This window comes from Ceratotherium simum, chromosome 37 (genome assembly GCF_057802395.1).
Source record: "Ceratotherium simum simum isolate JZ-2026a chromosome 37, ASM5780239v1, whole genome shotgun sequence".
Lineage (NCBI taxonomy): Eukaryota > Metazoa > Chordata > Mammalia > Perissodactyla > Rhinocerotidae > Ceratotherium > Ceratotherium simum.
The window spans coordinates 238,726-264,913 of record NC_141936.1 but is presented as its reverse complement, the minus strand read 5'-3'; the positions used below and the strand labels follow the sequence as shown (position 1 = coordinate 264,913).

Below are 26,188 nucleotides of genomic sequence, written 5' to 3'. Positions count from 1 at the left end.
GCTGGGGGTGCCTCCACACGTATCCGGACGATGCCGTTGTTGCATGGGACCTCGGCAGGACTGTCAGTCACAGCTCTGTGTGTGTGCAGACACACCACAGATGTGATAAAACCTGCCAAATGGGGGCCGGCCCAGTGGCATAATGGTTAATTTAGGTGTGCTCTGTTTTGGTGGCCTGGGTTTGCAGTTTCGAATCCCGGGTACAGACATACACCACTCATCAAGCCACAGCAAAAAAACTCCTGCCTAATGCCCCTCCCAGTGACCTCTCCACAGCAGCTATGTCCAAGAGTGGGATCCCAAAGAGAGCAAGGAGGAAGTGCCCAGCATTTGTGCAACCTGTGGTGGGGGGTCACTCTGTGTCACCCACTTTGGTGGAGACATGAGCACCACTTCTTGATGGTGGAGTGTCACAGTAACCTCGTAGGCTGAGGACGCAGGATGGGGCACAGTGTTGCAGTCACATCTGGAGCAGAGGCCTTGTTCAGCAGCACCATCCCTGGGCCTGCCCTGGAGCCTCAGACCCTCCTTGTCCAACTCCAGTGAGATGTGGTCTCTGGTCTGGCTCGTAATGCACTTAGCTCTTGCACCAGCGGCCAGCACCTTTCCACCTGCAGAGGAAGAGCTGGGTGAGAGCCCCCTGCCCACCTCGTGGAGTGGACATCAGCCTCCAGGCAAGCACTCTGGAGGCCCCTCCACACACACCATCTACCACGTGCTGCTGCCACTGGCCTGGAAAGAAAGGCTCCTGCAGCCCCTGTCCGTCCACAGGAAGGACTCGGGAGGCAGGGTCAATCCCAGACGGAGATTCACCCCAAAGCTTTGACTTCAGTCCGTTATTCTTCCCAAGTAACAAGAACAAAGTAAACCAAGGTAGTTTCCCCAGGCCGGCCTGCCTCCGTCTGCTCCTCCATCCTCACCAAGCTGAGCTCAGGACCCTGTGCAGGGCCCCTGAGGAGCCTGCACCCACCAGACCCACCCACCTCCTGGGCAGGGACAGAGTGGGGTAAGCTCAACCTGCCTGGGGTCCCCAACCTCCTCCCTGAAGACAGGGGTCTCTCCATGTCAGGGTAAGGAGAAGCTCTCGGGGGCCTGCCTGGGGATAGACACCGAGGTGGGGCTCACGAGGGAAGATCCTTAGTCTTTACCAGAAGTTACTTTTAAATTTGGTGAGACTGGAGAGAACTAATAAATTATCCTGACAAAATTTAAAATTTTGAAAGATAAACCAATTTCCTTTTCTCCACTCACCCTGTTTTCTACTTCCTCACCAAAGATGTGCATCCTGAACAATTTGGTATCCACAGATCAGACACTTTCAATGCATTTCCATACGTACATGTTCCTATAGCAACGCAGATCATTATTTGATCTTTATAAGAAAAATTATCTTCTGATGATATCTTGTCAAGCTCTTTTAATCTTGTGCTATTTTAATAGTTGACACTCTCAGATTTTCTATGAAAGAAAGCAGAATTCTGTGTGTAATTACTATTTTGTTTCTTTCCAATTTTTTCTTAACATATTTTATTCTGGAGACAGCAGACACTTTCATTTAATGAGAATCCATGCACTAATCACCAGTGAGTTTCCAAAAGATATGCTATTTATACTATTCCTGATAACCAGAGAAAGCTGTTGAATCTTTGTCAATACATTTTCTGCATCGTTTGAGACTATCTTATAATGTTTGCCTTTAATTTTTAATGTAATAAATTGTTAATTTTCAATTGCTGGCTCACTTTGAGTTCTTGGGGTAAATATTATTAGTTATGACTAATATTAGTATTATTCTTTAATAATAAGGATTAATAATAATTGTCTTAAAATTAAATTATTTGAATTCTATGTTGTATTTTTGTGTTTGTGCTCAAGCATTAATGGACCTATTGTTTTCTTTTCTTGTGTTATTTTTATCTGGATTTGTTGTTAATATAAGTAACCCTCAAGGCAATTTGGAATGCTTTACATATTTTTTTACATATCTCCAAAGCGATCTCACACTTTTTTAAAGAATGAGGTTTTGACTACCTTTTATATTTCTTCTGTATTTTTCAGATCTGTTTAGATTATCCACTTGAAACAATTTTGGTGATTTATATTTTCTTAAGAAATCAATTGTCTCTATTTTAATTTAGTAACACACATGTGAAAATAGTGTGTATGTGTGTGTGTATACATACAGAGAGAGAGATAATTTCACACATACATGTATTGTCTTTGTGTACAAACTGTGCCTCTATCTGCAGTCATACTTTCTTCCCCAATTTTAAGGCTTGTGTTCTCTCCCTTTTCCTATTATCAGAGTTGAAAACATTTTATTATATTTTGAAATGTTTCACAGAATTAGCTATTGATTTTATTGATCAACTCTTGTTTGATTTCCCTTGGTTTTTCTTTTGCTCATTTCTCTTTTGGTTCTTATTCATGCTTTTCTTCTAGAATCCTAAATTTAAGGAACATCTCATTTATTTTCTAGCAAATGTGTCAAAAGTTATAAATTTTCCTCTAAGTATCTCTTTGATTATCTCTGACAGAAATAGTTTTAAATTTCTTTTTCGTCAAACATTATTCCTCCTATTGATTACTTTTAGGCCCATCCAGTTCTTACACAAACTGAAATTCAGGACATTTATTGTTGTTTCAGTGGTGAGCTCACCCAGACCCTCCGGTTGCAGTTACCCCACGGAGCCCGTCCTGCCCTCCCCTGTCCCACAGTTCTTCTCTGTCTCCCACTGTCACGCTCAGCCTGGTCAGCGTCAGTGATGCCTTTGCAATGCGCGGGAATCATCTCTGCATCAGGACCTTGAAGAGCTGCCAGCAGAGAGCAGCTCTCCTCACCTGAAAGTCAAGGATTCTTTCTGTGTCTTTTGTTGTTGTGTTCCCTTGTTTTATTTTTGTTTTGTTTGTTTGCTTTTTTGTCTGCTTTCTGCCTCCCGCTGTCCCTGGGTGAGCTTCTTCAGTCTCACCACAATCGTGCTGTAGAATTTTAACTTGTGACAATCCGACTAACGTGAAATGGTTTCTGTTGGTTTTAACTGACGTTCCTTTCAGAATAAAATTACACATCTTTTCATACCTTTCATACTTTAAGAAGCATTTGTGCACCCTTTTCTTATAAACTGTTCATTTATTTGCTCATTTTCTATCATGGTTTTGGTCTGTTTTTGTAGCTAAGGGACAGTTAAATGTTAGTAAATTAGACCTTCACCTGAGATATGACTTGCAAACATTCATTTTCTGTTTGTGATTGTCTTTTGCTTCTTCTCGTGTGTTTTCTGCTGTGCCATCAGCGTTTCTTCTTAATTCAGATAGAGTTGGTTTTATGATTCTTTTTAAAAAATATCTCTGGATTTTGAAGCATGGTGTGAAAGACGTTCCCTGAAACGTCCTCCTGACTCCTTCCCAGCACAGCCTGCGGGGAGCGGGGCACTTGCATCCTCCCCTTTTCAGATCAGCTGGGGACTCATCTGCTGCCCTCCCTCAGCTTTACCGCAGGGCTGTGGTTCTGAAAACAAGCATGTGATGTTTACCCTCCAGCTCACGTCTCGTGATGATTTAAATCTCTGCTCCTAATTGGAGCAAATGCTGCTCTAAGCAGCAGTAAAATCAATGTGATACTGTTAACTCTGATTACCACCCCCGCGCTCACAGTGATTTAGGAGTTTGAGGACAGCACTGCTGCAGAAAGCTAACTCCAGGAGAGACACTCCAGCAGCTCTCCGTGCTGGCCCAGCTGGCTGAGGGTCTCTTTGCAGACCTGGGAGACTGCACAACAAACATCTCTTCTTGTGCTACCTTGATAGTGAACTCAATGCTAAAGCAGTTCCCAGGAGTTGTAAGGGATGCTGTATATGCACGGCCTGCTCGCTTGAAGCATTCAAGATGCCCCCGATGGCACAGCCTGCCAGGTGGCGCTGGCAGACCCCCAGCTCTGCCTGGAACTTTCTCATCACTGTGTTTGAGATGCATGCAGCCAACAGCACACACAGGGCTCCGGGCACGACGGGGCTGCATGGAGCCCACTAACTCCCCATAGCTGCTGTTCAGCTTAAGTCTGGTTTGTGTTATGTCACACATTGACAACCGGCTGTGAGTGGGTAATCAATAGAACTCAGAAAGCTAGGGGATGTTATAGAGAAACTAAGACAATGATCAGAGCAAATATGAAGGTTCAGATCACGCACTTACAATTACAGATGGAATGATGAGACACAGCCGTGGTTCTGATTAACTCGGAGCTCGGCTATCGGGAAGCTGAGGGGTGTGAAGATGCTGTAAGCCTGGTGCTTTGGTGACGCTGACCCATGGTGGTTCCCCAAGATGTCAGCCCCATGGTTTGCACTTCTGCGAGCTCCCTGGTGTATGCCCATCCAGCAGCAAGGAGGCAAACAAGACCCTCCTACCTGTCCAGAAGCGCCCAGTGGAGATGTGACAGCAGTGAGAAGAGTCTCGGTGAAGCAAACAAAATTCAGTTCAGGGAGATGGTAGATGATAGTCTAAAGAAGTCTGTTACTCTACAACACACCTCATCGACAAAATCTCACTGCTAAAAGCAGGAGATTTAATTCCAGGAAATATTTCCCTGTGAAATGGCTTCCTCTCCTCACCTTTCTTTTTTTCCCCATCTTTACTGAGGTGTAATTGACAAAAATTGTGTGTATTTAAGGTGCACAACTTGATATACTACACATTGTGAAATAATCACCAAAAAGAAACTAATTCACATATTCATCACTTCATATAATTACCATTTCTTTTTTTTGTGAGGAAGATCAACCCTGAGCTAACATCCTCTTCTTTTTTTTTTTATTTGCTGAGGAAGACTGGCCCTGGACTAACATCTGTGCCCATCTTCCTCTACTTTATATAAGACGCTGCCACAGCCTGGCTTGACAAGGGTGCGTCGGTGTGCACCCGGGATCCAACCCAGCAAACCTGGGCTGCCGAAGTGGAGCTCGCTCACTTAACCGCTGAGCCACCAGGCCGGCCCTTTTTTTTTTTTTTTTTGGAGTGACAACACTTAAGATCTACCCTCTTGGTAAATTTCAAGTATACAATACAGTATTGTTAACTGTAGTCATATTGCTATACACCAGACTCTAGAAATTATTCATCTTGTATAACTGAAACTTTGTACTCCTTGACTAACATTTCCCCATTTCCCCTATCCCTAGGCCCCAGCAACAACCATTCTACTCTCTGCTTCTATAAGTTTGACTATTTCAGGTTCCACATATAAGTGCGATCACGCAGTATTCGTCTTTCTGTGTCTAGCCTATTTCATTTAGCATAACGTCCTCCAGGTTAATCCATGTTGTCACAAATGGCAGGATTACCTTCTTTTTTAAGGCTGAATAATATTCCACTGTATGTAAACACCACATTTTTATATATAATGTGAAGTATTCATTCACAGATGGACATTTTGATTGTTTCCACATCTTGGCTATTGTAAATAATGCTTCAAAGAACATGGGAGTACAGATATCTCTTCATGATACTGATTTCATTTCCTCTGGGTATATAATATATATATATAATATATATCCAGAAGTGGGATTGCTGGATTATAGGGTAGTTCTATTTTTAATCTATTGAGGTACCTCCATACTGTTTTCCATAGTGGCTGCACAATTTTACATCTCATTAACTGTTCTTCACACCCTCGCCAACACTGTTGCCATTCGTCTTTTTGGTAATAGCCATCCTAACAGACATGAGGTGACATCTCATGGTTTTGATTTGCATTTGCCTGATGATTAGTGATGTTGAGCACCTTTTCGTGTACCTGTTAGCCATTTGTATGACTTCTTTGGAGAAACGTCTATTCAGGTCCTTTGGGCACTTTTTAATCAGGCTTCTTGGTTTTTTGCTATGGAGTTGTATGAGTTCCTTATAGGGACTCCTTATATTAACTTCTTATCAGATAAATGCTTTGAAAAAATATTTTCTCCCATTCTGTAGATTGTGTATTTATTCTGTTGATTGTTTCCTTTGCTGTGCCGAAGCTTTTTATTTTGGCATAGTCCCACTTGTTTATTTTTGCTTTTGTTGCCTGTTTTTTTGGTGTCTTATTTAAAAAAAAAAAAATCATCGCCCAGACTAATGTCAAGAAGATTTCCCCTAAGTTTTCTCCTAGTGGTTTTATGGTTTCAAGTCTTAGAGTTAAGTCTTTAATCCATTTTGAGTTGAATTTTGTGTATGATGTGAGATAAGGGTGCAGCTTCATTCTTCTGCATGTGGAGATCCAGTTTTCCCAACACATTTGTTGACAAACTGTCCTTTCCACATGGTGTGTTCTTGGCAACCTTGGGAAAGATCAATTGACAATACATGTGTGGATGTATTTCTGGAGTGTCTACATGTCTGTTTTTATGCCAACACCATACTTTTTGGATTACCATAACTTTGTAATATATTTTGAAATCAAAAATTGTGATGTCTCCAGCTTTTTTCGTCTTGCTTAAGATTACTTGTTTAGTCAGGGTCTTTTGTAGTTCCATACACATTTTAGGATTTTTTTTTGTTTATGTAGAGAATGTCATTGAAATTTAAGAGGGATTTCATTGAATCTATAGAGGACTTTGGGTAGTATGGACATTTTAACATTATTAATTCTTCCAATCCATGAACTTGGATGTCTTTTCATTAATCTATGTCACTTTTAATTTCCCTCATCAATGATTTATAATTTTCAGTGTACAAGTCTTTTACATCTTTGGTTAAGTTTATTCCTAAGTATTTGATTCTTTTCGTTACTATTGTGAAAGTTTTTTTTTTTTTTAATTTCCTTTTTGGATAGTCCATTGTTTGTGTATAGAAATGTGACTGATTTTTATATGTTGATTTGGTACCCTGCAACTTATTAGTTCTAAGGGTTTTTGTTGAGTCTTGAGGGCTTTCTACCTACACAGTTATGTATGCAGAAACATCTATAAACAGATAATTTTACTTCTTCATTTTCTCTTTGGATATCTTTTATTTATTTTTCTGGCCTAATTGCTCTGACCAGGACTTCCAGTCTTATGCTGAATAGAAGTGGCGAGAGTAGGCATCCTTGCCTTATACTGAATCTTAAAAGGAAAGCGTTCAGGTTTTTCCCCACTGACTGACTACATGATCGCTGTGGGCTTTTTGTATGTGGCCTGACAGGGTAGACATTCCATGTAGGGAGAGAGAGATTGCATATGTGGGGGTGGCACTGGGTCTGGGGAGTGGGAGAGCATGCAGTGCACTTATCTTCTTTCTAAAATATCTAAACTTAACCTCACATTGTGATTGAACTAATAAAACAGATTAAAATAATGAAATACCTTTTCAAATAAGTAGTATCTTAATTATTGTGGAGAGTAGAAATAACAAACAAAAAGAGAAAGTGTGTCAATTATTCCATTTGTGACTTATTCCTTGGATTAGACATACATTTTTCTACTAGGCGTATCTTCTCTCTCTGAAGTTAAAATAAGTACAGGGAGTGACCGTGGAGCTTTATATCAGACTTCAAAAGTCCCATTCCCAAGACTAAATCTACACTTTGTACCATGTGTGCAAAGGGGTGGGCATTGCTATCGTATCCCCTGGGTCCCCCTGGGGCCCTGTCACTCTTCTGGTACACCATGTGCACGCATGTGTGTGTGCACGTGGATGCTCACGTGGGCATTTGCGTGCATATGATGGAGTCAGGCTTCATGCTCGTTTTCCTAACTTCTCATGAACTCTGTCTCTCCACCTCCCTAGAGGGAGGACAGTGGGAGCTTGCTGCCTGCACTGGCAACAACATCGCCTGTCCTAAACTCTGTCCCTCCACTCGTGTGACCAGTGGGTCACTTTCCCTATCTCAGATGATCCTCAGGAGGAGGAAGGGTTCATGTGTGAGGCCATGGAAGCCTGAGTTCACACAGCTGAATGCTGGCAAAGAAGGAAGTCATGTCCACAGCTGCCTGAGGCCGAGCCCACAATCTCCCCCAGTCCACTGAATCTTACCATGGCATTGACTAAGTGTTCAACCTACATGCTTTCACAGGCTAGCACCGAGCAGATTCTCTCTCTATCCTGAACCCCCAACATCTATGCAACCCTCATGGGGGAGAGTAGCTGAAGATTGGTCCAGTTTGAGGACATTTTCTTGGGAGTGGAGCTTTCAGAGTGAGAGGGTTAAGATGCAGAATCCAAGTGAAGGAGCCTCTTTAGAGTGTGAGGAGCAGAAGAAAGTCTGGGGAGTGGACGGGGGGATGAGAGGAAAAGAGGGAGGCAGGCACTCCACCACAGAGGCCCGGGGCCACCATGGGATTTTACCTTGGCTGCAGTGAGAAGCCTGTGGATGGTTACAGAATCCAATGAACACTTGAAAGAGTCCCTAAAAAATGGATAATAGGGGAACAGGAGAACTGGCCCAGGACAGGTGAGAGTGGCCCGGATGCAGGCAGAGGACCCACTCAGCCTTCTGTAGCAGCTTTTTCCACAAGCACCAGCACCACCTTGCGTCAGCTGTGTTGAAGGCAAGGCCATCCCCACCACACCAACACTGAATCTTGGGGGTGCCCTCCAGGGACAGGGTACAATAAGAGTTGTCTTCCTTTGTGCTCTCATCTACCCCTGGAAAGAGATGGAAGGAATATAAAATCAAGGCAATTTCAGCTAACACATTTGCAGCTCATTACAGTAACCTGCCATTTCTGCCCTGCTCTGATTACAGAGAACTACAAGAAAATGACAGACTGATATTGGAAACAAGAGTTTTCATTGCAAACCCAAACCAGTGATCTATGCTTCATCACCACCGAATTCTTTAGTAGGGAAGAGAAACATAGCATGAGCATGGAATCAGGAAAAATTCTTACTTCAGCGAGGTGATTTTATAACTAGATGATGAAGGAATCTGGGCAGTACAAGCAGCCTTATCTCAAAATATGCACAGGGACAATCAGACTTCAACCTGTTGTCTTCACTCCTGAGCACTTTGATCGTGTCAACGATGACCTCCCTCTAACTGACCCACTGAGAAAATATTCCTTTTTTGGCTTTTACCACTTGCCTTGGATTTAGACCTGTAAACAAGAGGACCATACAGAAACCCCAGACTTGAGACCCATCGCTACTGCTCACGTCAGGACTCTGGGGAGTAATGACCTTTGTTAGAGGAAGCACACTTGCTGACACCTGCCCTGGTTGGGTACTCTGTGTCCTCACCTGCGCGAAGAGTGTGGACAGGAGCCTGTAATGTCTAGCCCAGCTCCAAGTCTCCGTCCGTCTTCTCCTAAGTAGCGGCACCTGTGGTGGACCCATATAGATGGCACATTGTAAGATTTTAACTAGCTGAAGTCTGGCTTCTGCATCAGCGCAGCTCAGCGAGGGGAGACAGGACTTGTGTGTGCGTCTTTTGGCCAATACTCCCCACAAGTGACATTTCTCAGAGCCCAGAAGCAGCATCTCTCATGTCACCTGCTATTTTCCACTAGACTAAAAATAGTGTCATTTTTCTGTGGCAGAAGAGAACACAATTTTAAATATCCTGAGCACTGCTAACTCCCCATCCATGCTTTGTGAAAGGAAGCGTGGAAAATAAATGTCACAATGTCACACTTCTTGGCAAGACATCTCCCAAAAGAAGTCAGTAAGTTCTCTTTTCAATAAAGCAGAAATACTTTCAAAAGAAAAACATCCCCTTAAAATAAAATGAAGAGCATTCAATTGGTTCTCATCAGAACTGAAGAAGCCACAGTAAGTATATGTAGCTAATGTAACTTCTGTGCAATGAATGTTATTCTTCAAAGCCAATATATTATCAAAACCAGTAAAACAGACTTTGGCAAAACTCTCTCCTCAGGCATCAAGCTCATTTGGTGGGGAACTGTATTAGTCAGGGTTCTCCAGAGAAAAGGAACCTATAGGATCTACAGAGATACATGGAAGAGATTTATTACAGGAATTGGCTCAAGTGATCATGGAGGCTGAGAAGTCCAACGATCTGACATCTGCAAGCTGAAGACCCAGGAGAGCCGGTGGTGTAGTTCAGTCAGAGTCCAAAAGCCTGAGCACCAGGAACACTGAGGTCTGAGGACAGGCGAAGATGGACGTCCCAGCTCAAGCAAAAAGAGCAAATCCACTCTTCCTCCTCCCTTTTGTTCTCTCCCAGCCCTTCATGATTCGGTGATGCCCACCCACATTAGTGAGGGCCGTCTTCTTTACTCAGTCTACAGATTCAAATGGTAATCCCTTCTGGAAACACCCGCACAGACACACCTAGAAATACTGATTTACCTGTTATCTGGGCATCGCTTAGCCCAGTCAATTTGGCACATAAAATTAACATCACAGGTACAGAGGTCTTTATACTCACTCCATGAAATGTAGTTTTGAAAACGGCATCTACAGCTATCCTGTGATCTTTATGTCTTTAGAACAAAGTGGGCTCTACACAGATAGTACACACACCGAGTGCTGAAACAGAAGCATTTACACAACAAGTGCAGTCGCTGACTCACTGGCGTGTTTCTCTCCGGCTCCCCGCTTTCTTGTACACCTGTGTGCGGAAATAGCTGTGGACGTGCTGCTGCTGTGCTCAGCATCAGTGAAGAACTCCAAACCAGAACATGAATTCACCCCAAATATGTGGCAATGTGGAACAGGCACGAAACCACACTCCCCCCGCTTGTTCCCAGTGAAAATACTTGAAACAACATCTCCTGACACCACATGCTAAGAAAGAGTGAAGAAGTTGGAGCTTGTGTAGTGGGAGGTGAGAGGAAACACGTCTCGAGGGCAGGGCTGGATACACCGTGCTCCCCAGCTTTGTCTCGGGTCTCCTGCGCACTGGAGCTCCCGCTCCTCCATCTTGCTCTTGCTCCCAGAGGAATGGCAGCAGTACTGGAAAGTAGTCACCCGCGGCAGAGAAAGTAAGGCAGCGGTGGCACAGTACAGCTCGTTAGCCACTCAGCGTTTGGCATACTCCAGTGCGTTGACAGTGCATGATGAAAGATACTTCTGAGAACACCTACAAATCAAATCACCATGAGATCCCATTTCAGTGGCCTCTTTTTTTTTTTTTTTGAGGAAGATTGGCCCTGCACTAACTTCTGTTGCCAGTCTCCTTCTTTTTCTTTTTTCCTCCCTAAAGCCCCAGTACATACTGGTGTATCATAATTGTAGCTCTTCTATATGGGACGCTGCCTCAGCATGGCTTGATGAGCAGTGAGTAGGTCCACACCCAGGATCTGAACTGGTGAACCCTGGGCCACTGAAGCAAAATGCAGGAACTTAACTGCTATGCAACCAGGCCTGCCCTCAGCAGCCTCTTACAGCTTATTAACCAGCTCTCCAATTTGATTTTCTTCAGTAGCAATCAACCAACCATTATCCCCAAATATACATGAATCATTTCCCCAGGCTCTTTATGTTTCAGAGATAAATTAATATATTGTAAAGTGTAACTCTAAAGTACTAATGTTGTATTTAACAACCCACCAGAAATTACATAGCCCAATGAGTGTTGTTCTCCTTAATGTAACAATGTTGATCACTGGTCTGCTTCCTTCTATAACAAGGAAAATGGCAGCATGTAATGCTTCTTGAACTGCTACTATGTGCTATGTGTTCTGCAAGTGTAATATTATTTGTTCTGCACTATTTTTAAAGCAACATAAGAAAATATATACAAATATGCCATTAATTAGCTTAAGCACTTACCTATATTCACCAATTCATGTTCGTGGGAAGTTTGGTTACTATCCCACAGGACTGACATTTGTGACCCTTCGATTCTCACACAGTGCAAACCTACCTCTGATTGTGCTTCTGCAGGTGGAGATTCGGTAGTGTCGTGGGCAAGGACAGAGCAGCTGGAACATAGGCACAAGCAAATCTTTTAAGGGGATGACACCCACTCACTTCACTCAACAAATAGTTACTGTGTACCCACTGAGTTCTAGGAAATTTCTAGACATTTTGGGTTATATTAATCTGCTAGAACTGCATAACAAGACACCACAGACCAAGGGCTTAAACAATGGAAATTTATTTCTCACAGTTCTGGAGGCTGGAATTCCAACATCAAGGTGCCAGCAGTGTCGCTTCCTGGTTAGAGCTCTCTTCTTGGCTTGCAGATGGCCACCTTCTCGCTGTCTGCACACGGCCTCTCCTCTGTGGGTACAGAGAGAGCCATCTCTAGCGTCTCTTCCTCTTCTTATAAGAACACCGGTCCTACTGGATTAGGGCTACTTTATGACCCTGTCTAATCTTAATTACCTCCCTAAAGGCCCCAACTCCTAATATAGTTACTTTGGGAGTTATGTCTTCAATGTATGAGTATTGGGGGACACAATTCAGTCCTTAGAATACCTTAGAATAAAGGAACAAGAAGACTCCTGTCCTTATATAGCTTACATTAGGTGGTATTGAGGGGACTATATGTGTGGGAGATTTATACTGAACAAGAGAAATAAATAAATTACACAGGCAAGCGTATCAGGCCAATGTGGTCTAATTGATCAATTTTTTGGTATATGGATTGTGCTTTTGATGTCAAGTCTGAGAACTCTTTGCCTAGCCCTGTGTCCCAAAAACTTTCTCCTATGTTTTTCCTGAAAGTTTTGTAGTTTTACAACTTACATTTAAGTCTGTGATCCATTGTAAGTCAATTTGTGTCTGAGGTGTGGAGTTGTTCTTTCTGTTTTGTTTTGATTTCTGACCACGGCTGTCCACTTGCTCCAGCATCGTTTTTTACAAAGGCTGTCCTTCCTCCACTGAGCTCCCTTTGCGTAATGTTCAAAAATCAGTGGGCATTATAGATCCCACTAGATCCCAATAGATCCACTGTGTGCGGATCTAGTTCTGGGTTCTCTACTCTGTCCCATTGGTCTATGTGTCTATCTTGACCTACACCACCCTGACTTGGTTAATGTTACACACACACGAGACACGTGCACACTCACAGCAGTAATGGTAGCCAGGGTGGTGGCCACACAGGTGATTTATACAGAGGAGTAATGATAGTCATGGTGGTGACTGTGCAGGTGATCCATATGTTGTGGCAATGGTCGCTGCGGTGGTGTTGTCAGGGGGTGATCCATACATAGCGGTAATGTGGTGGCGGATACCGTGGTGGTGGCTGTGCTCTTGATCACTGTTGTGTTTATTTTCATTATCTTAACATGTTTTTTGAAAGCATGTAAAAATAATTCTGTTCAATCCTCTTTGTTCTGTGTTCTCTGAGGCTAAATGAAATTGAATTTAAAAAGTGATGGAATTTTATAAATTAATCACAAGTCTGGGTCTCAAATTTTAGCTTCATTGAGGTAAGGCAAAAAATATGTAGACAATGATTATTTGCAAAACGATAAATGGGCCTATGGGATTCCACCTCCTCCTGAGTGACGCAGGAACCCGTTGTGGCAGAACCACTTTTTCACCAACTCAATCCCTGAACCCACCAGCTCTTGAGTGGTGGTCCTCCATAATACATGATGGTGAGGCATTCTATAGATGGAACTCTGCACGCTATTTATGTTTGTATTAGGTGTAGAGAAAATATGTTACTTAATTATTGAAGGAGTTAAGGTTCACTTGTGTGCATTCTTCTTCCATCTGTTCTTATTGCTTCCTCTCCCTGCCCCATAAGCCTCCAAAAGGTGAATATTACAGACTGGAGAATACCATGGATTTTCCTGAATTCATGAGGAAATACCTCTGTTCACATATAACAGCAATAACACTCCTTAAACCAGTGGTCTCACTGATCTAGGACCAAAGATCATCATGTGTCAGAGGTTATTTTCCATTCCCAGAGGTTTCTGACTGTGGATCTGAGAGTTCTCATCAGGGAGCCTCTCTCCGTGGGTCACATACCCCAGGTCTGTGATGCTGAGCTGCCCTCACCCCTGAGGTCAGTGCCCTGCTTGGCATCAGGCAGTGCAAACTTCTAGACCCCACAGGGCACAGAGCACTCTAATCTCTTCCAGAGACAGTTATAGTTTCATCCCTATCAACACATTTTTTGTTTATTAAATGAATTTAATTTATGAAGATTTATTTAATACTTACAATTTATCTAGGCAAAAGATTACAATAGCACCATAAGCAAAGACTTAAAATCAATTATGTAATTGAGTCGTACTATATATATTCATACTATACAAATAGATATGTACAGCTCATTATTCTCATTATTCATGGTAGTTTTTTTCTATAAAGTCACCCTAAACACTTGAATTAGCAAATACCAAATTATTGCTCCTAGAGGAAATATACATATATTTATATTTATATGTATTATGTGATATATGTATAATCTCACATAGATAAATCCTAACAACTTATCCTAGTTGATTTCATTTTCTTTAATTGACAAAAAGAGAAAACAGTGTTCAGAAGTGTCAGACGACTTGTCTAATGTGGCACTAATGGTGCCAGAGTTGAGATTCTAGCCCAGTTGAACTGACCCAGAGCCAGAACTCCCTGCACAGCACTGCACTGCCTCTCCTTTCCTGGTATCTCTGGTTGTCTCTGGACCTTCCTCTGTCATCTCTGGACCATCCTTTGGTTGTCTCTGGACCATCCTCTGTCATCTCTGGACCATCCTTCCTCTGGTTGTACCTGGATCATCCTCTAGTTGTCTCTGGACATCCTCTGTCATCTCTGGACCATCCTCTGTCGTCTCTGTAGGAGAGCTGCAACAACAAGGCAGAGATGACTTGTGTTCTAGCTCAGCTGGGAACCTGTACATGTCCTCAAATGACCATGAAAGTGTTGTGAGTGTTGATTTGGGGGTTACAAATAAGTTTTATCGAGTAGGTGAATTTGCAAATATAGAATCTGTGAATAATGAGGATCAACTGTTTATATGGTATATTCATCATGTGGAATGTGTGTGGAAGAAACTATTATTTATTTATTTTGATAATTCCATTCTTCAGTAAAACTAATTTGAATGGGAAGGAAGGAATCAAAATACAACAGAAGACAGTAGTATTCAACCAAAATAAAATTGTCTTTGCAATCGTACACTTTAAGAAAACCAAAATGTTGGCTATTCACTCTTTTACTAATGAAATATAATTCAGTACTGCAATAGAATACATTAATAGATGAAAAGTTACATAAAATAAAGGCCAACATCTGCTTCTTTGTAATACTAGAGTTGAAGGTATTGTCAAGTTAGTTCAGCGGCTTGAAGCTAATTTAAATGTAGTCTTGAAGGTTTTTCCTTCTCTGTGTTAATCCACCTACTGAAGAGCAAATACTCACATTGAGAGAAACGCAAAGTTCCTCTGAAACACCCACATTAGCTTCCTTGAAGAGGACAAAGTATTTCTCCAAATAATTACAATTAATAAAATGTGGTTAGGCAGCACATATTTCATATGAAATGTTTTCATTTTTTTCAAAGCTTTGGTTATCACATGCATATATGAGTTTATTCGTTGCAGCTCCTCCAAACTGAATCTCCAAAATATTCTCTTGTGAGTCTCTATTGTTGTTTTAGTTGTTTGATTCTGAATTCAACTGCCTAAGCTGTTTTCATACTTGAGCCTGCTACTGTGAATTTTAATAATATTATGGTATATGAGAATTAAAAAGGAGCCTGCTAAAAATTAAACTCATAGCTTTTCTCTTTCTGCTCCAATCACTCCTCTTAAAGTGTCTAATATGTTTTAGAAACCATCGGCTGCTGCTTTAGACAAAGCCTTGAGCAGACTTGAGAAAATGATCGGCCTGAAGAGAAGTGAAGTTATTTTAAGCGTATTTTTGAGATCTATTTTTGCAAATTATCAAAAGATCCAAAAAGAAAGTAAAATAATTTGCTCAAAATTTCTAACTCACTCATAAATTTGTGAGATGAGAATTCTGGAAAATTTAGTAGAACTGATGATTCAATATGTTGAGTTATAAGTGGAAATAATTGTAAAACCATCTTATCCAATATCCTACTTAGAAAGATAAGTTTTTAAAAGATTGGCATGAGAAACTCTTAATCTTTTAATAAGAAGAGTTTTGTAAGTGTGCAGTGCTCTTTTCATTCCCACTTCACAGGTAAGGAAACTAAAGCTTAGAGAGGTTAAGTATGTGGTTCAAGATCACTCAGCAAAAGGCGGTGGAGCCAGGGTTTGTTAAAGTCAGGTTGATTCGGGCACATCCTCTCAACCACCGTGGGAAGCTTTCTCCCAATGAGGCAGAACTAGGCCATTGTGCATCTGGAGAACTGGTCCATGATTCGTTGTCCTTCAGTCACTTGGAGAAAGGACTGCTCAAAAATGGTTTTGAAACAATTAGCCATTAATTTAAAAAAAACTGGATAGGTTTTTATGTCTTCTTCATACCATCTAAAGAGTAAATTTCAAGATGGACAAATTAACTAAATAGAAAATAAGAACTATAAAGATATTTAGAAAATACAGAAATGTATAGTAATGTTTCCCGAAGCACAATATCTTAATTGGAAAACATAAAGAAAAAATCCCTTTAAATTAAGAAGTTAAATTCCTTTATGACAAAAGATATCACAAAATATCTAAAGATGAGTGATAGATTGGGATAATATTTTTACAAAATATTTTAAATATAAAATATTAGCATACACTTCCTGTACAATTCAAAGAGGGGAAGAGTGTTACTCTCACCTTTACTCGATAAAATAGCTAGAAAAACTTCAAATTAATGACTCTCTTGCCTCCATCAGAGAATTGAGTTTGTAGGCCAAATAACTAAGTGAAAACTTGAGAGAGGAGTGTGCCCACAGGGAGAAACAGGAGCATTTTCTTACGGGGTGGATGTCATCGGATGCCATATAAGCCTTAAGGAGACTCAATTAGAAACATTTAACTGCTAAAGCACAAGGACGGGCTGGCGTGCAAACATCAAATCCCACAGACACAGGGTGATTTGCACCCGTTTGCAGACTCTTCCTCCAGGAGCCCTGTTAGGCAGTGATTGACTGGAACACAAAGAAATCTTCCAATGGTGCTGCTGGGGCAGCCGTATGGTGGCCATCACAGCCTTCCCTATGGAACAAAAGCCTAAGTCTGTTGGGGGAGTAGGTTACAAAACGTTGGCCTAAGGGCCTTGGTGGACATGCATTTTAGTTGAGGTAAGGAATGTAGCCACCAGGAAATCCGTTCAGACCCACCCCCTGCCTCCCCTAAGGGATGGGGGAGCTTAAATCTGCAGGGAAAAGACAAAAGATAACTGTGTAGCCTGAGGGCATGGGTGGAAACACTGCAGATGGTGGAGAGCAGAGGAGAGTGGGCTTCGCCCAGGGAGGATGCACAGGCATCACAGCAGGAGGGGGGGGCACACGAGTGGGTGGAGAGCAGACATTCAGAAGACACTCTGAGGTTAGCCCACAGCCTAACCCTGAGATATCACTAGAGGAATTCTAAGTCTCTGGTAGACTGAGGGTGATCACAGCAGCAACAGAGGTCAAACCTCGTCCACCTCCTGCCCAGACCATTCCCTCGCCAACAACAGAGACCTCGCAGAAGAAGCCACGCCCATCCCCACGCGTAACAACCATCCACCTCAGTGAACACTATCCTGTCAGTGTGGCTTTCAACAAAAATCTTGAGGCATATAAAATGCCAGAAGAAACAGATTGAAGAGATATAGCAATCGTCAGAACCAGACCCAGATATAACACTGATGTTGGAATTGTCCTATAGGTAATATAAAATAACTGTGACAAATATGTTAAGATTCTAATGGAAATGGAAGACATCAGGTAGGTAATTACCTATGTGATCAGGTAGGTAACTCCTGAAGAGAGATGGCAGCCGAAAGAAAGAATCAAATGGAAATGTTAGAAATAAAAAGCAGAGTAACAGAGATGAAGAATGTCCTTGAAAGGCTAATCAGTACACTTGACAGAGCTGAACAAAGATTCAGACTTGAAGACAGGTTAACAGAAATTACCCAAACTGAAATTCAGAAAGAACAAGTCCCAGAGAATCTAAGCGCTGTGGACCATGTCAGATGGTATAATATATGTACAATATACAGAAATGCAAAAGGAAAAGTGAGAGAGAACAGGGCCCAAGAAATACTTGAAGAACAGATGTGCTGGAGCACAGCAGCCCAGAGGAGCAGGAACACTGAGCAGGGACCCACCCGTGGAAGCTTTCCTGTCCTCCTCAGCGCCCCCGTCTGATCTTTGATTGACACCTTCATGAGGATGGTGAAGAAGACAGAATGAGGCCCCACCTCGGGCTCCTGCTCCTTCTCGTCCTACTGTGATGTGGATCGTCACTAATTGGACATTTGACCAGAAGCACTTTTCTATTTACTTATTTTGTAATCTAAGAACAAGCTTCCATCAGAACAGCACTCAATGTTCCATTAAGTGAAAACAATGAGTGTTTTAAAAACAGTTGCAATTTCTCTCTTTGGTTCTGCTTGTGTAGGATTCCAAAAAGGAAATCCAACTCCAGTCTCGGGAAGGCGCGGACCCACAGACACAGGAGACCGAGCTTGATGCAAATGTACGAGGTTTTAATTAAGCGGAGCTCCGGGTCGACACGTATCTCTCGCAGGAGAGAGAGGGTCGACCCGAACCTTAAGGGCAAGCTCTTTTATAGGATTCGGCAGCATAAAGCAGGAAAAGGTTGGCTCGGTGTTACATGAGTGGCTAATTTAAAACATTTAAACAGTTACATTTAATGGCGCGAATTGCTATGGCGCGAAGCAATTATCAGGTTACACACACGCGTCCCCATCTGGACCCCCTCCACCCCGACCCTCCCAAACTTATCCCTCTGGAGCACTCTCTTGTTCTCAATTTTTCCCCGAACAGTTTAGGGCGAGTCTTCTATGAATAGAGTCAGTCAGGATCGATAAACGTTCCCCCTTATACCAGGAATCCTTAGGGTGTGGAGGTGCCTGTCTCTAAGGTATTAACTTTTAAATTTTTAATATAATTTACTTCCTTCATTCCCCACTTCTTCTTTTGTCCCTAGTTCTAATCTTAGAACTTAGTTTTAGTGTCTACTATCAGTGGCTCATTGTGTGGGAGAGCTTGGTAATGGAGTTGGAGCATCATAGCATGCACTGCATTGACCCTTTTTCTTATGAAAGCAGTAATTCTATTGAAAACACACGGTCCGAAGACCAAAAGTAGACAAAGAATCAGCAAGGGTCCTGCTAGGGAGGATAGTAAGGTCGTCATCCAGGGGGACTTAGTGAACCAGGATTCAAACCAGCTCTGTTGCGCCTCCCTGCTTTGCTGCCTCATGTCTAATCTTTTCTTTAATCTTTGCATTGAATCTCGGACTACCCCTGTGTGATCTGCATAGAAACAACAGTCTTCTTTAAGGGCCGCACAAAGTCCTCCCTCTCTTAAAAACAGCAGATCTAATCCTCTTCTATTCTGGAGCACTACTTCAGACAGGGAGGTGAGGGACTCTTCTAATTTAGAGATGGACTGTTCTAAAGTCCTGAGGTCTTCATCTATAGCATTGCTCAAGGCAGTTAATCCCCTTTCTCCTGTGACTAAGGCCGTAGTGCCAGTCTCTACGCCCGCGGCAACTCTCAGTCCCAGGAGTACAGCCAGGGTGAGGGATACTGGTTCTCTTTTCCATAATCTGGATCTCTGGTCAAATTCATCCTCGAAACTATTGGCAGTATGATAATAAATTCTAGGCACCAACTGCACAAGCACGCAAAAATCTTGTGACGAATTGAATACGCTAGTTGAGATGCAGGGGGTTAGGCCCGTGGTGCAGGCCCACCACCTATTGGGTCCTGGTACCAAAAAATGACCAGGAGTAGTCGGAAGGCTGACTTCAATCTTATTACATAGAGCTTGGTAGCCTGGGGGAATTTTTTCTAAGCATAGTCCTGAACCGGTCCCCGACACATCCGTTAGGGTTAGCCGCCCTTCTTTGCCCCAAAGACAAGTCGTGTGGTCTGGGGTGTTATTATAGACCCCCATGGTGGCAATTCCTTCATAATAAGGGGGGCTGACCACTAGGCATAGCCAGCATGATTCAGTCATTTCAGGGTTGGAATCATTCAAGGCGTAGTAAGCTCCCCATACTAAGTTAAACAGTCTGTGCCATCTTTGCTCAGTAGGTACTGCGGGAGGTGGCGTAGATGGTGGTCGCAGAGCAGATCTGGTGACCATATCTACGGCCCCATTTAGGGTTATGGATTTTACCTGGGGGGGTTTGGGGCTATTTAACCCTATCGGTCTGCTGGCGGGGATTTTTGGGAGGGAGGGGGCCTCTGATCGGCAGGGATCCCGTTTGGCCCTATTGGTCTGCTGGCGGGGGGTTCTATTTTTAATCTAATAGAGAAGATCAGGCCATCATCGTACCGTTCTTTGTACAATCTTATTCCCCATGAATGACCATTCCCGATCCAGGTTTTAATTGTTTTTCCCTTCCTGTGAACTGAATGGTTAAGGGGTGGCACCAGGTATTGCATTCTGAGCCCGACTCATCTGGTGGCTATAATTTGCTCTAACCCTGATTAAATCCCAAGAAGAGGAGGGTTCCCAATAAGTAGTCCCACTGGTTTCACATCCCCAGTTTTTACAGTAGAAGTCTTCTTTGCCCCGCACCAGGAGTCAATTGAACGAGGTCTGTGGTGACCGGGCACACGTAAAGGGGTATGCCTTTAGTTTACCCTTGCGATGGGGAGTGGCATCCTCCGGCTTGTTTTGCCCCCCTTCGTCGACCCATGAAATCCCAGTCGGGGGTTCCTATAGCCAGTTTACAAAGGTCAGGGTGTAAGTCTGGCCACCATGTCCAAGGGGAAGCAGTTTTTTGGATTGACCAGGTTATATCTCCTACCTGGGAGACGACTTGCCACGTGAGCAGTTGAGGAGCGTGGAGATTAGGATTGGACGACCTGCTCGCCGTTCCCATGACGCAAACGCAGCTTAAGAGGGTTATCAGTCTTTTCCACCTTCCAGAGATCTGCTGCATTCTGGGGTGCCTTCTTTACGTGTGTGGCGTGAACCCAAGAGGTTATACCGTCCACCTTGACTGCTGTGGGCGTAGTGAGGAGCACCACGTAGGGCCCCTTCCAACGTGGCTCTAATGACCCGTCCGATGTCGTCTCACAAGGACAGAGTCCCCAACCTGGAATTGGTGCGGGATGAGCAGATCTCCAGGCTGGTAGGCCCCTTTTAGCTGGTTCCAGATGTCGGGCCTGCCGGCCTCGAGTGCTTTCAAGCGGGCTGACAAAGGTATAGAAGGTATAATGTCAGGGTCATGTATCCCTATTTGTGCCAAAGGGGGAGGGGTTCCATAGAGGATTTTAAAGGGTGTAAGTTTTAAGGGTCCCTGTGGGGTGTTCCGGGCGCGGAACAGGGCAAAGGGCAGGAGGGCTGTCCAGTCACTATCGCCGGTCTCTATGGACAATTTAGTTAGGGTCTCTTTAATTGTTCTATTCATCCTTTCTACCTGGCCTGAGCTCTGGGGTCTATAAGCACAATGTAATTTCCAATTGATCCCCAGTTGACTGGCCAGTCCCTGACTTACCTGGGCAACGAATGCAGGACCGTTGTCAGATCCAATTACCTTTGGGATCCCGAATCTCGGGAGGATTTTTTCCAATATCTTCTTGGCTACTACAGAGGCAGTCTCTTTTCGGGTGGGGAAAGCCTCTACCCATCCCGAGAAGGTATCTACAAATACTAGAAGATATTTACTTCCATACCGGGCCGGTTTGATTTCAGTAAAGTCTATCTCCCAAAAGGTTCCGGGCCTATCTCCCCGGAGTCTATGTCCAGTGCGGTATTTGGTAACTGCAGCATTTGTGAGAGCGCAAGCTCTACAATCCTTATAAATTTCCTCAGCCGCCTTTCTCAAATCTGGTACCTGGTACGGGGAGGCCTCAATAATTTTAATTAGTTTCTGAGGGCTCAAGTGGGTTAGCCGGTGTAGATGTGATAGATATTCTCGCCCTTCTGCAACGGAAAGGACTTTCTCTTCTTTAGTTAGTTCCCCACCGGAGACAGTTTTGTTGACCTTAGCTCCCTGGAGAGTCAGGACCATAGGTCCTAGTGCCGCCCGCTTGGCTTCCAAATCTGCTAAGCGGTTCCCTTGAGCTATGGGGTCGGTGCCTTTCTGATGACCTGGGCAATGGATGATTGCCACCTTTTTAGGCAAATGTATAGCCTCTAGGAGGCCCAGAATCTCTTTTTTATTTTTGATATCTTTTCCGGCCGAGGTAAGCAGCCCTCTTTGTTTATAAATAGCCCCATGAACATGGGCAGTAGCAAAGGCATACCTGCTGTCCGTGTATATATTCACAGTCTTATTTTCAGCTAACCTTAACGCCTGTGTCAGGGCGATAAGCTCAGCCTTTTGTGCAGAAGTCCCTTCCAGCAAGCTGCTTGCCCACAGAGTCTTTTTCCCGTCTACCACAGCAGCCCCAGTCATCCTCTTACCTTCTGCCATAAAGCTGCTGCCGTCGGTGTACCAATTAGGGGCCCCAGCCCATGGCTCATCCGGCAGATCGGGTCGGGTCCCCGTTTCTGATGCCAAGATGTCACCGCATTGGTGAACAGGTATTTCATCATCTGCTTCGGGCAGTAGTGTGGCCGGGTTTAAGATGGCCGGTGGGGCGAAGGTAATTCTCTCAGTTAGGAGCAGACTTTGGTAGTGAGTCATCCGGGCGTTAGTCATCCATCGATCTGGAGGCTGTCTGATAATGCTTTCTAAGGCATGGGGGGCTACTACGGTTATCTGTTGGCCCAGAGTTAACTTATCTGCATCTTTTACCAGCTGGGCAGTGGCGGCGATTGCCCTTAAGCAGGAGGGCCATCCACTGGCTACCGGATCCAGTTTTTTTGATAGATATGCGACTGGGCGCTTCCAGGGCCCAAGGGCTTGAGTTAGGACTCCCCGGGCGATTCCCTTTTTTTCATCTACATACAAGGTGAAGGGCTTGGTCAAATCTGGTAGGGCCAACGCGGGTGCCTCTAATAATGCCCGTTTTAGAGTCTCAAAAGCCTTCTGGTGCTCTAGAGTCCAGACAAAGTTCCCACTTTCCTTAGTCAATGGGTACAGTGGAGCAGCCAGGGTAGCAAACCCAGGGATCCACAATCGGCAGAAGCCGGCTGTCCCCAGGAATTCCCTTACCTGGCGAGCGGAGGTTGGGGCCGGAATCTGGGTCACAGTCTTTTTCCGTGCGTCGGTTAACCACCTTTGGCCGTCCTTTAGTGTGTAGCCTAAGTAGACTACTTTTTTCTGGCACAACTGTGCCTTTTTTTTCGACGCCCGGTATCCCAACTCACCCAACTCGGCCAGGAGGCGCTTGGTCCCTTCTTCACAGTCTCCCGGGGTTTCCGCCGCCAACAGTAGATCATCTACATACTGTAAAAGAGTCACTTGAGGGTTTTTAACCCTATAATCAGTCAAGTCCCTGTGGAGGGCTTCATCAAACAGGGTAGGGGAGTTCTTAAAACCTTGAGGTAGTCTTGTCCAAGTCAGTTGTCCAACGATCCCCATATCAGGGTCGCGCCACTCGAAAGCAAAAAGTAATTGGCTTTTTGGGTGAAGCCCTAGACAGAAGAATGCATCTTTCAGGTCCAAGACAGTGTACCATTTTCGTGATGGGGGGAGGGAGCTGAGTAGGTTATATGGGTTTGGCACGGTAGGGTGTAAATCCTGCACTCTCTTATTTACTTCTCTCAAATCCTGGACCGGCCTATAATCATTAGTTCCAGGCTTTTTACAGGCAGGAGGGTGTTCCAAGGAGACTGGCAAGGAACCAGGATTCCTTGTTGGAGCAGCCTCTGGATATGGGGGCGGATTCCTTCTCTGGCCTCTTTGCTTATTGGGTATTGACGCACCCTTATCGGGAGGGCTCCGGCCTTAAGATCTATCACGACTGGGGGAATTCTCGTAGCCGTCCCTAGTCCCCCGGTTTCAGCCCATGCCGTTGGAAATTCGATCAGCCACTTATCGGTATTGAGCCGAGCTCTAGGCTTAGGCTGCTGATGGAGCCGATATTTTTCCTCTAGCTCCAGGGCCAATATCATGGTGGTAGGTGCGGGCCAGGATACTGTAGGCCGAGGTTGAGCAAAATCTATTTGAGCTTTCAGTTTGGTTAAAAGGTCTCGACCTAGCAACGGGGTCGGGCATTCAGGAATCACTAGGAAGGAATGGGACACCCTTCTTTTCCCCAAGTCCACTGTCCGGGAAGTAGTCCATGAGTATTGTTTCTGCCCAGTGGCTCCAACAACCAGAGTCTTTTTAGTTTTTAATTTCCCCAAAGGTTGCTTCAGTACTGAATATTCAGCCCCAGTATCAATCAGAAAACTCATAGGGGTCCCCTCAACAGTTAGGGTTACCCTAGGCTCGGGGAGGGGGCCCGAGCCCCGTCCCCGCTATTCTTCGTCCTCTCCTAAAGACAACACCTTGGGTGTGGCCCTTTTCTTGGGGCATTCCCTTGCCCAGTGTCCTCTCTCCTTACAATAGGCACATTGGTCCTTGTCCAAGGGTTGCCGTCTGCGTGAGCCTGGTCGTGGGGCGTTGCCCAGGTTCCCTGACTGTCTGTGATCTGGCCCTGTCGCTTTTATCACTGCGGCCAGTATTTTAGTTAGTTTTTTTTCTCGTCTCCTGTCTCTCCTGTCTTCCCTCTCCTCAGCCTCCCTTCTCTCTCGCGCGCGCTTTTCCTCTTCACTCTCCCTTTTATGATACACCTTTTCAGCCTCCTTTATTACGTCCCGCAGGTCGTAGTCTTGCAGCCCCTCTAGCCTTTGTAATCTCCTCTTTATATCTGGGGCTGACTGTCCAATAAAGGCCATAATGACAGAGGCCTTCTGCCCTTCCGAGGACGGATCAAAGGGCGTGTACCTGCGTAAGCCTCCATCAATCGTTCTAGAAAAGCGGAGGGGGTTCAGTGGGTCCTTGCTGAATCTCTCTTACCTTAGCCAAATTGGTGGGCCGCCTTGCGGCTCCCGGAGACCCGCCACTAGAGCCCGGCGGTAGCGGACAGCGACCCCCTACCTTCAGCCGTGTTATAGTCCCAGTTGGGTCGGTTGCGCGGAAACCCTTCTTCCGCCTCAGCTACCGCCGCCCGCTGCCCCTTGGTGCCTCGGATATTCTTTCTTGCTTCCTGTGTGATTCTTTCTCTCTCCTCCGTGGTGAAGAGTGCCTGTAAGAGCTGTTGACAGTCATCCCAAGTGGGCTGATGGGAGAACATTAGGGGGTCTATCAGGCGGTTAATCCGGCGGGGTTTTCTGAAAAGGGGGGATGGTTATTTTTCCAGTTATACAGGTCTGAGGAAGAGAAAGGCCAGTACTGGAGGGGTGACAGCTGGTTGGGCCCCGCAGGAGCTCCATACTCTCTTAGCGGGAGCGCCACCGTGGTATCAGGCCCGTCCGGAGTGGCTCCGCGGCGGCTTCGGGTTCCAGCGGAGGGACCCGAGCCAGTCGCCCTCCGTCCTGATTGCGATCCTGGAGCGGGGGAGGGGTAAGGGGGAGGCGAGAAAGGGGGCCATTCGGGAGGAGGCTCAATCTCAGGGTAGACCCCGGGGGGAGCCGAAGGGGTCTCCGACTCCGCTGTTCGAGTTGATTTCGATTTTTGCCGTGTCTCCGCATCCTGCAGCGCCAGGACTCGGGGGCTTAGTTTTTCTGCTTTTACCCATGGCTTAACCCACGGGAGTGGGTTCTGCACCAGATCCTGCCACACTGTAATATATGGTCGTTGGTCAGGATGGGACCCTGGTTTCTCCTGGAAAACAATAGCCCTCACCGCGAGGATAACAGTTAGATTAAATGTCCCCTCAGGGGGCCAACCCACATTGAGGGAGGGCCACTCAGAGGCGCAAAAAGTCTGCCAACGCCCTTTTTTTATTTCTACCGACAAATTGTGCGCTCTCGCTCTCACTTCAGTCCAGTGGTCTAAGGTCAAAGAGAGGGGGGTCGTCATAGTCTGTCCCATCCCGTCAAATGAGGTCCACGTGAATGAACAAAAACAGAACAATGAACATCAAAAACACAGCAAGACAAAAACAACTTTGCCCGGTTGGTGTCTGTACAAGCCAACCGAAGGCGGTTTCAGACGGGAGGGGTTTTCGTGTCCTCCCTGGGAAAAAGAGTGCCGTTTCTTTTTCTACCTGAAAGGGGGTAGTCAGGCTTTCCTGACTCCCCTTGTCCCTTGGGGCGTCCCCCAGGGTTGCAGCCTGCAGTTCCCAGCACGTCTGCCACTGCAGCCGCTGGGCCCTCTCGGCCCGAAGCGGCGGC

The 26,188-nt window shown here is 44.8% G+C and overlaps 1 protein-coding gene across 2 annotated transcripts; it reads right to left on the bottom strand.

Moving 5' to 3' along the window:
- Window positions 1–14,075: 14,075 nt before the first annotated feature.
- Window positions 14,076–23,375, bottom strand: LOC147912277 (uncharacterized). Of its 2 annotated transcripts, XR_015550056.1 has the most exons (3): window positions 21,474–23,375; window positions 20,781–21,169; window positions 14,076–14,666 (listed from the first exon to the last, which is right to left on the bottom strand). XR_015550056.1 is itself a non-coding variant. In XM_087424537.1 (2 exons), exons 1-2 carry the CDS (start codon window positions 22,620–22,622, stop codon window positions 21,161–21,163), a joined length of 1,158 nt encoding a protein of 385 aa, XP_087280663.1. In that variant the 5' UTR covers window positions 22,623–23,375; the 3' UTR covers window positions 20,628–21,160. The 2 variants fall into 2 exon arrangements, 1 of the variants encoding a protein (XP_087280663.1); XM_087424537.1 differs by lacking the exon at window positions 14,076–14,666 and having other exon boundaries at window positions 20,628–21,169.
- Between the last annotated feature and the right edge of the window lie 2,813 nt (window positions 23,376–26,188).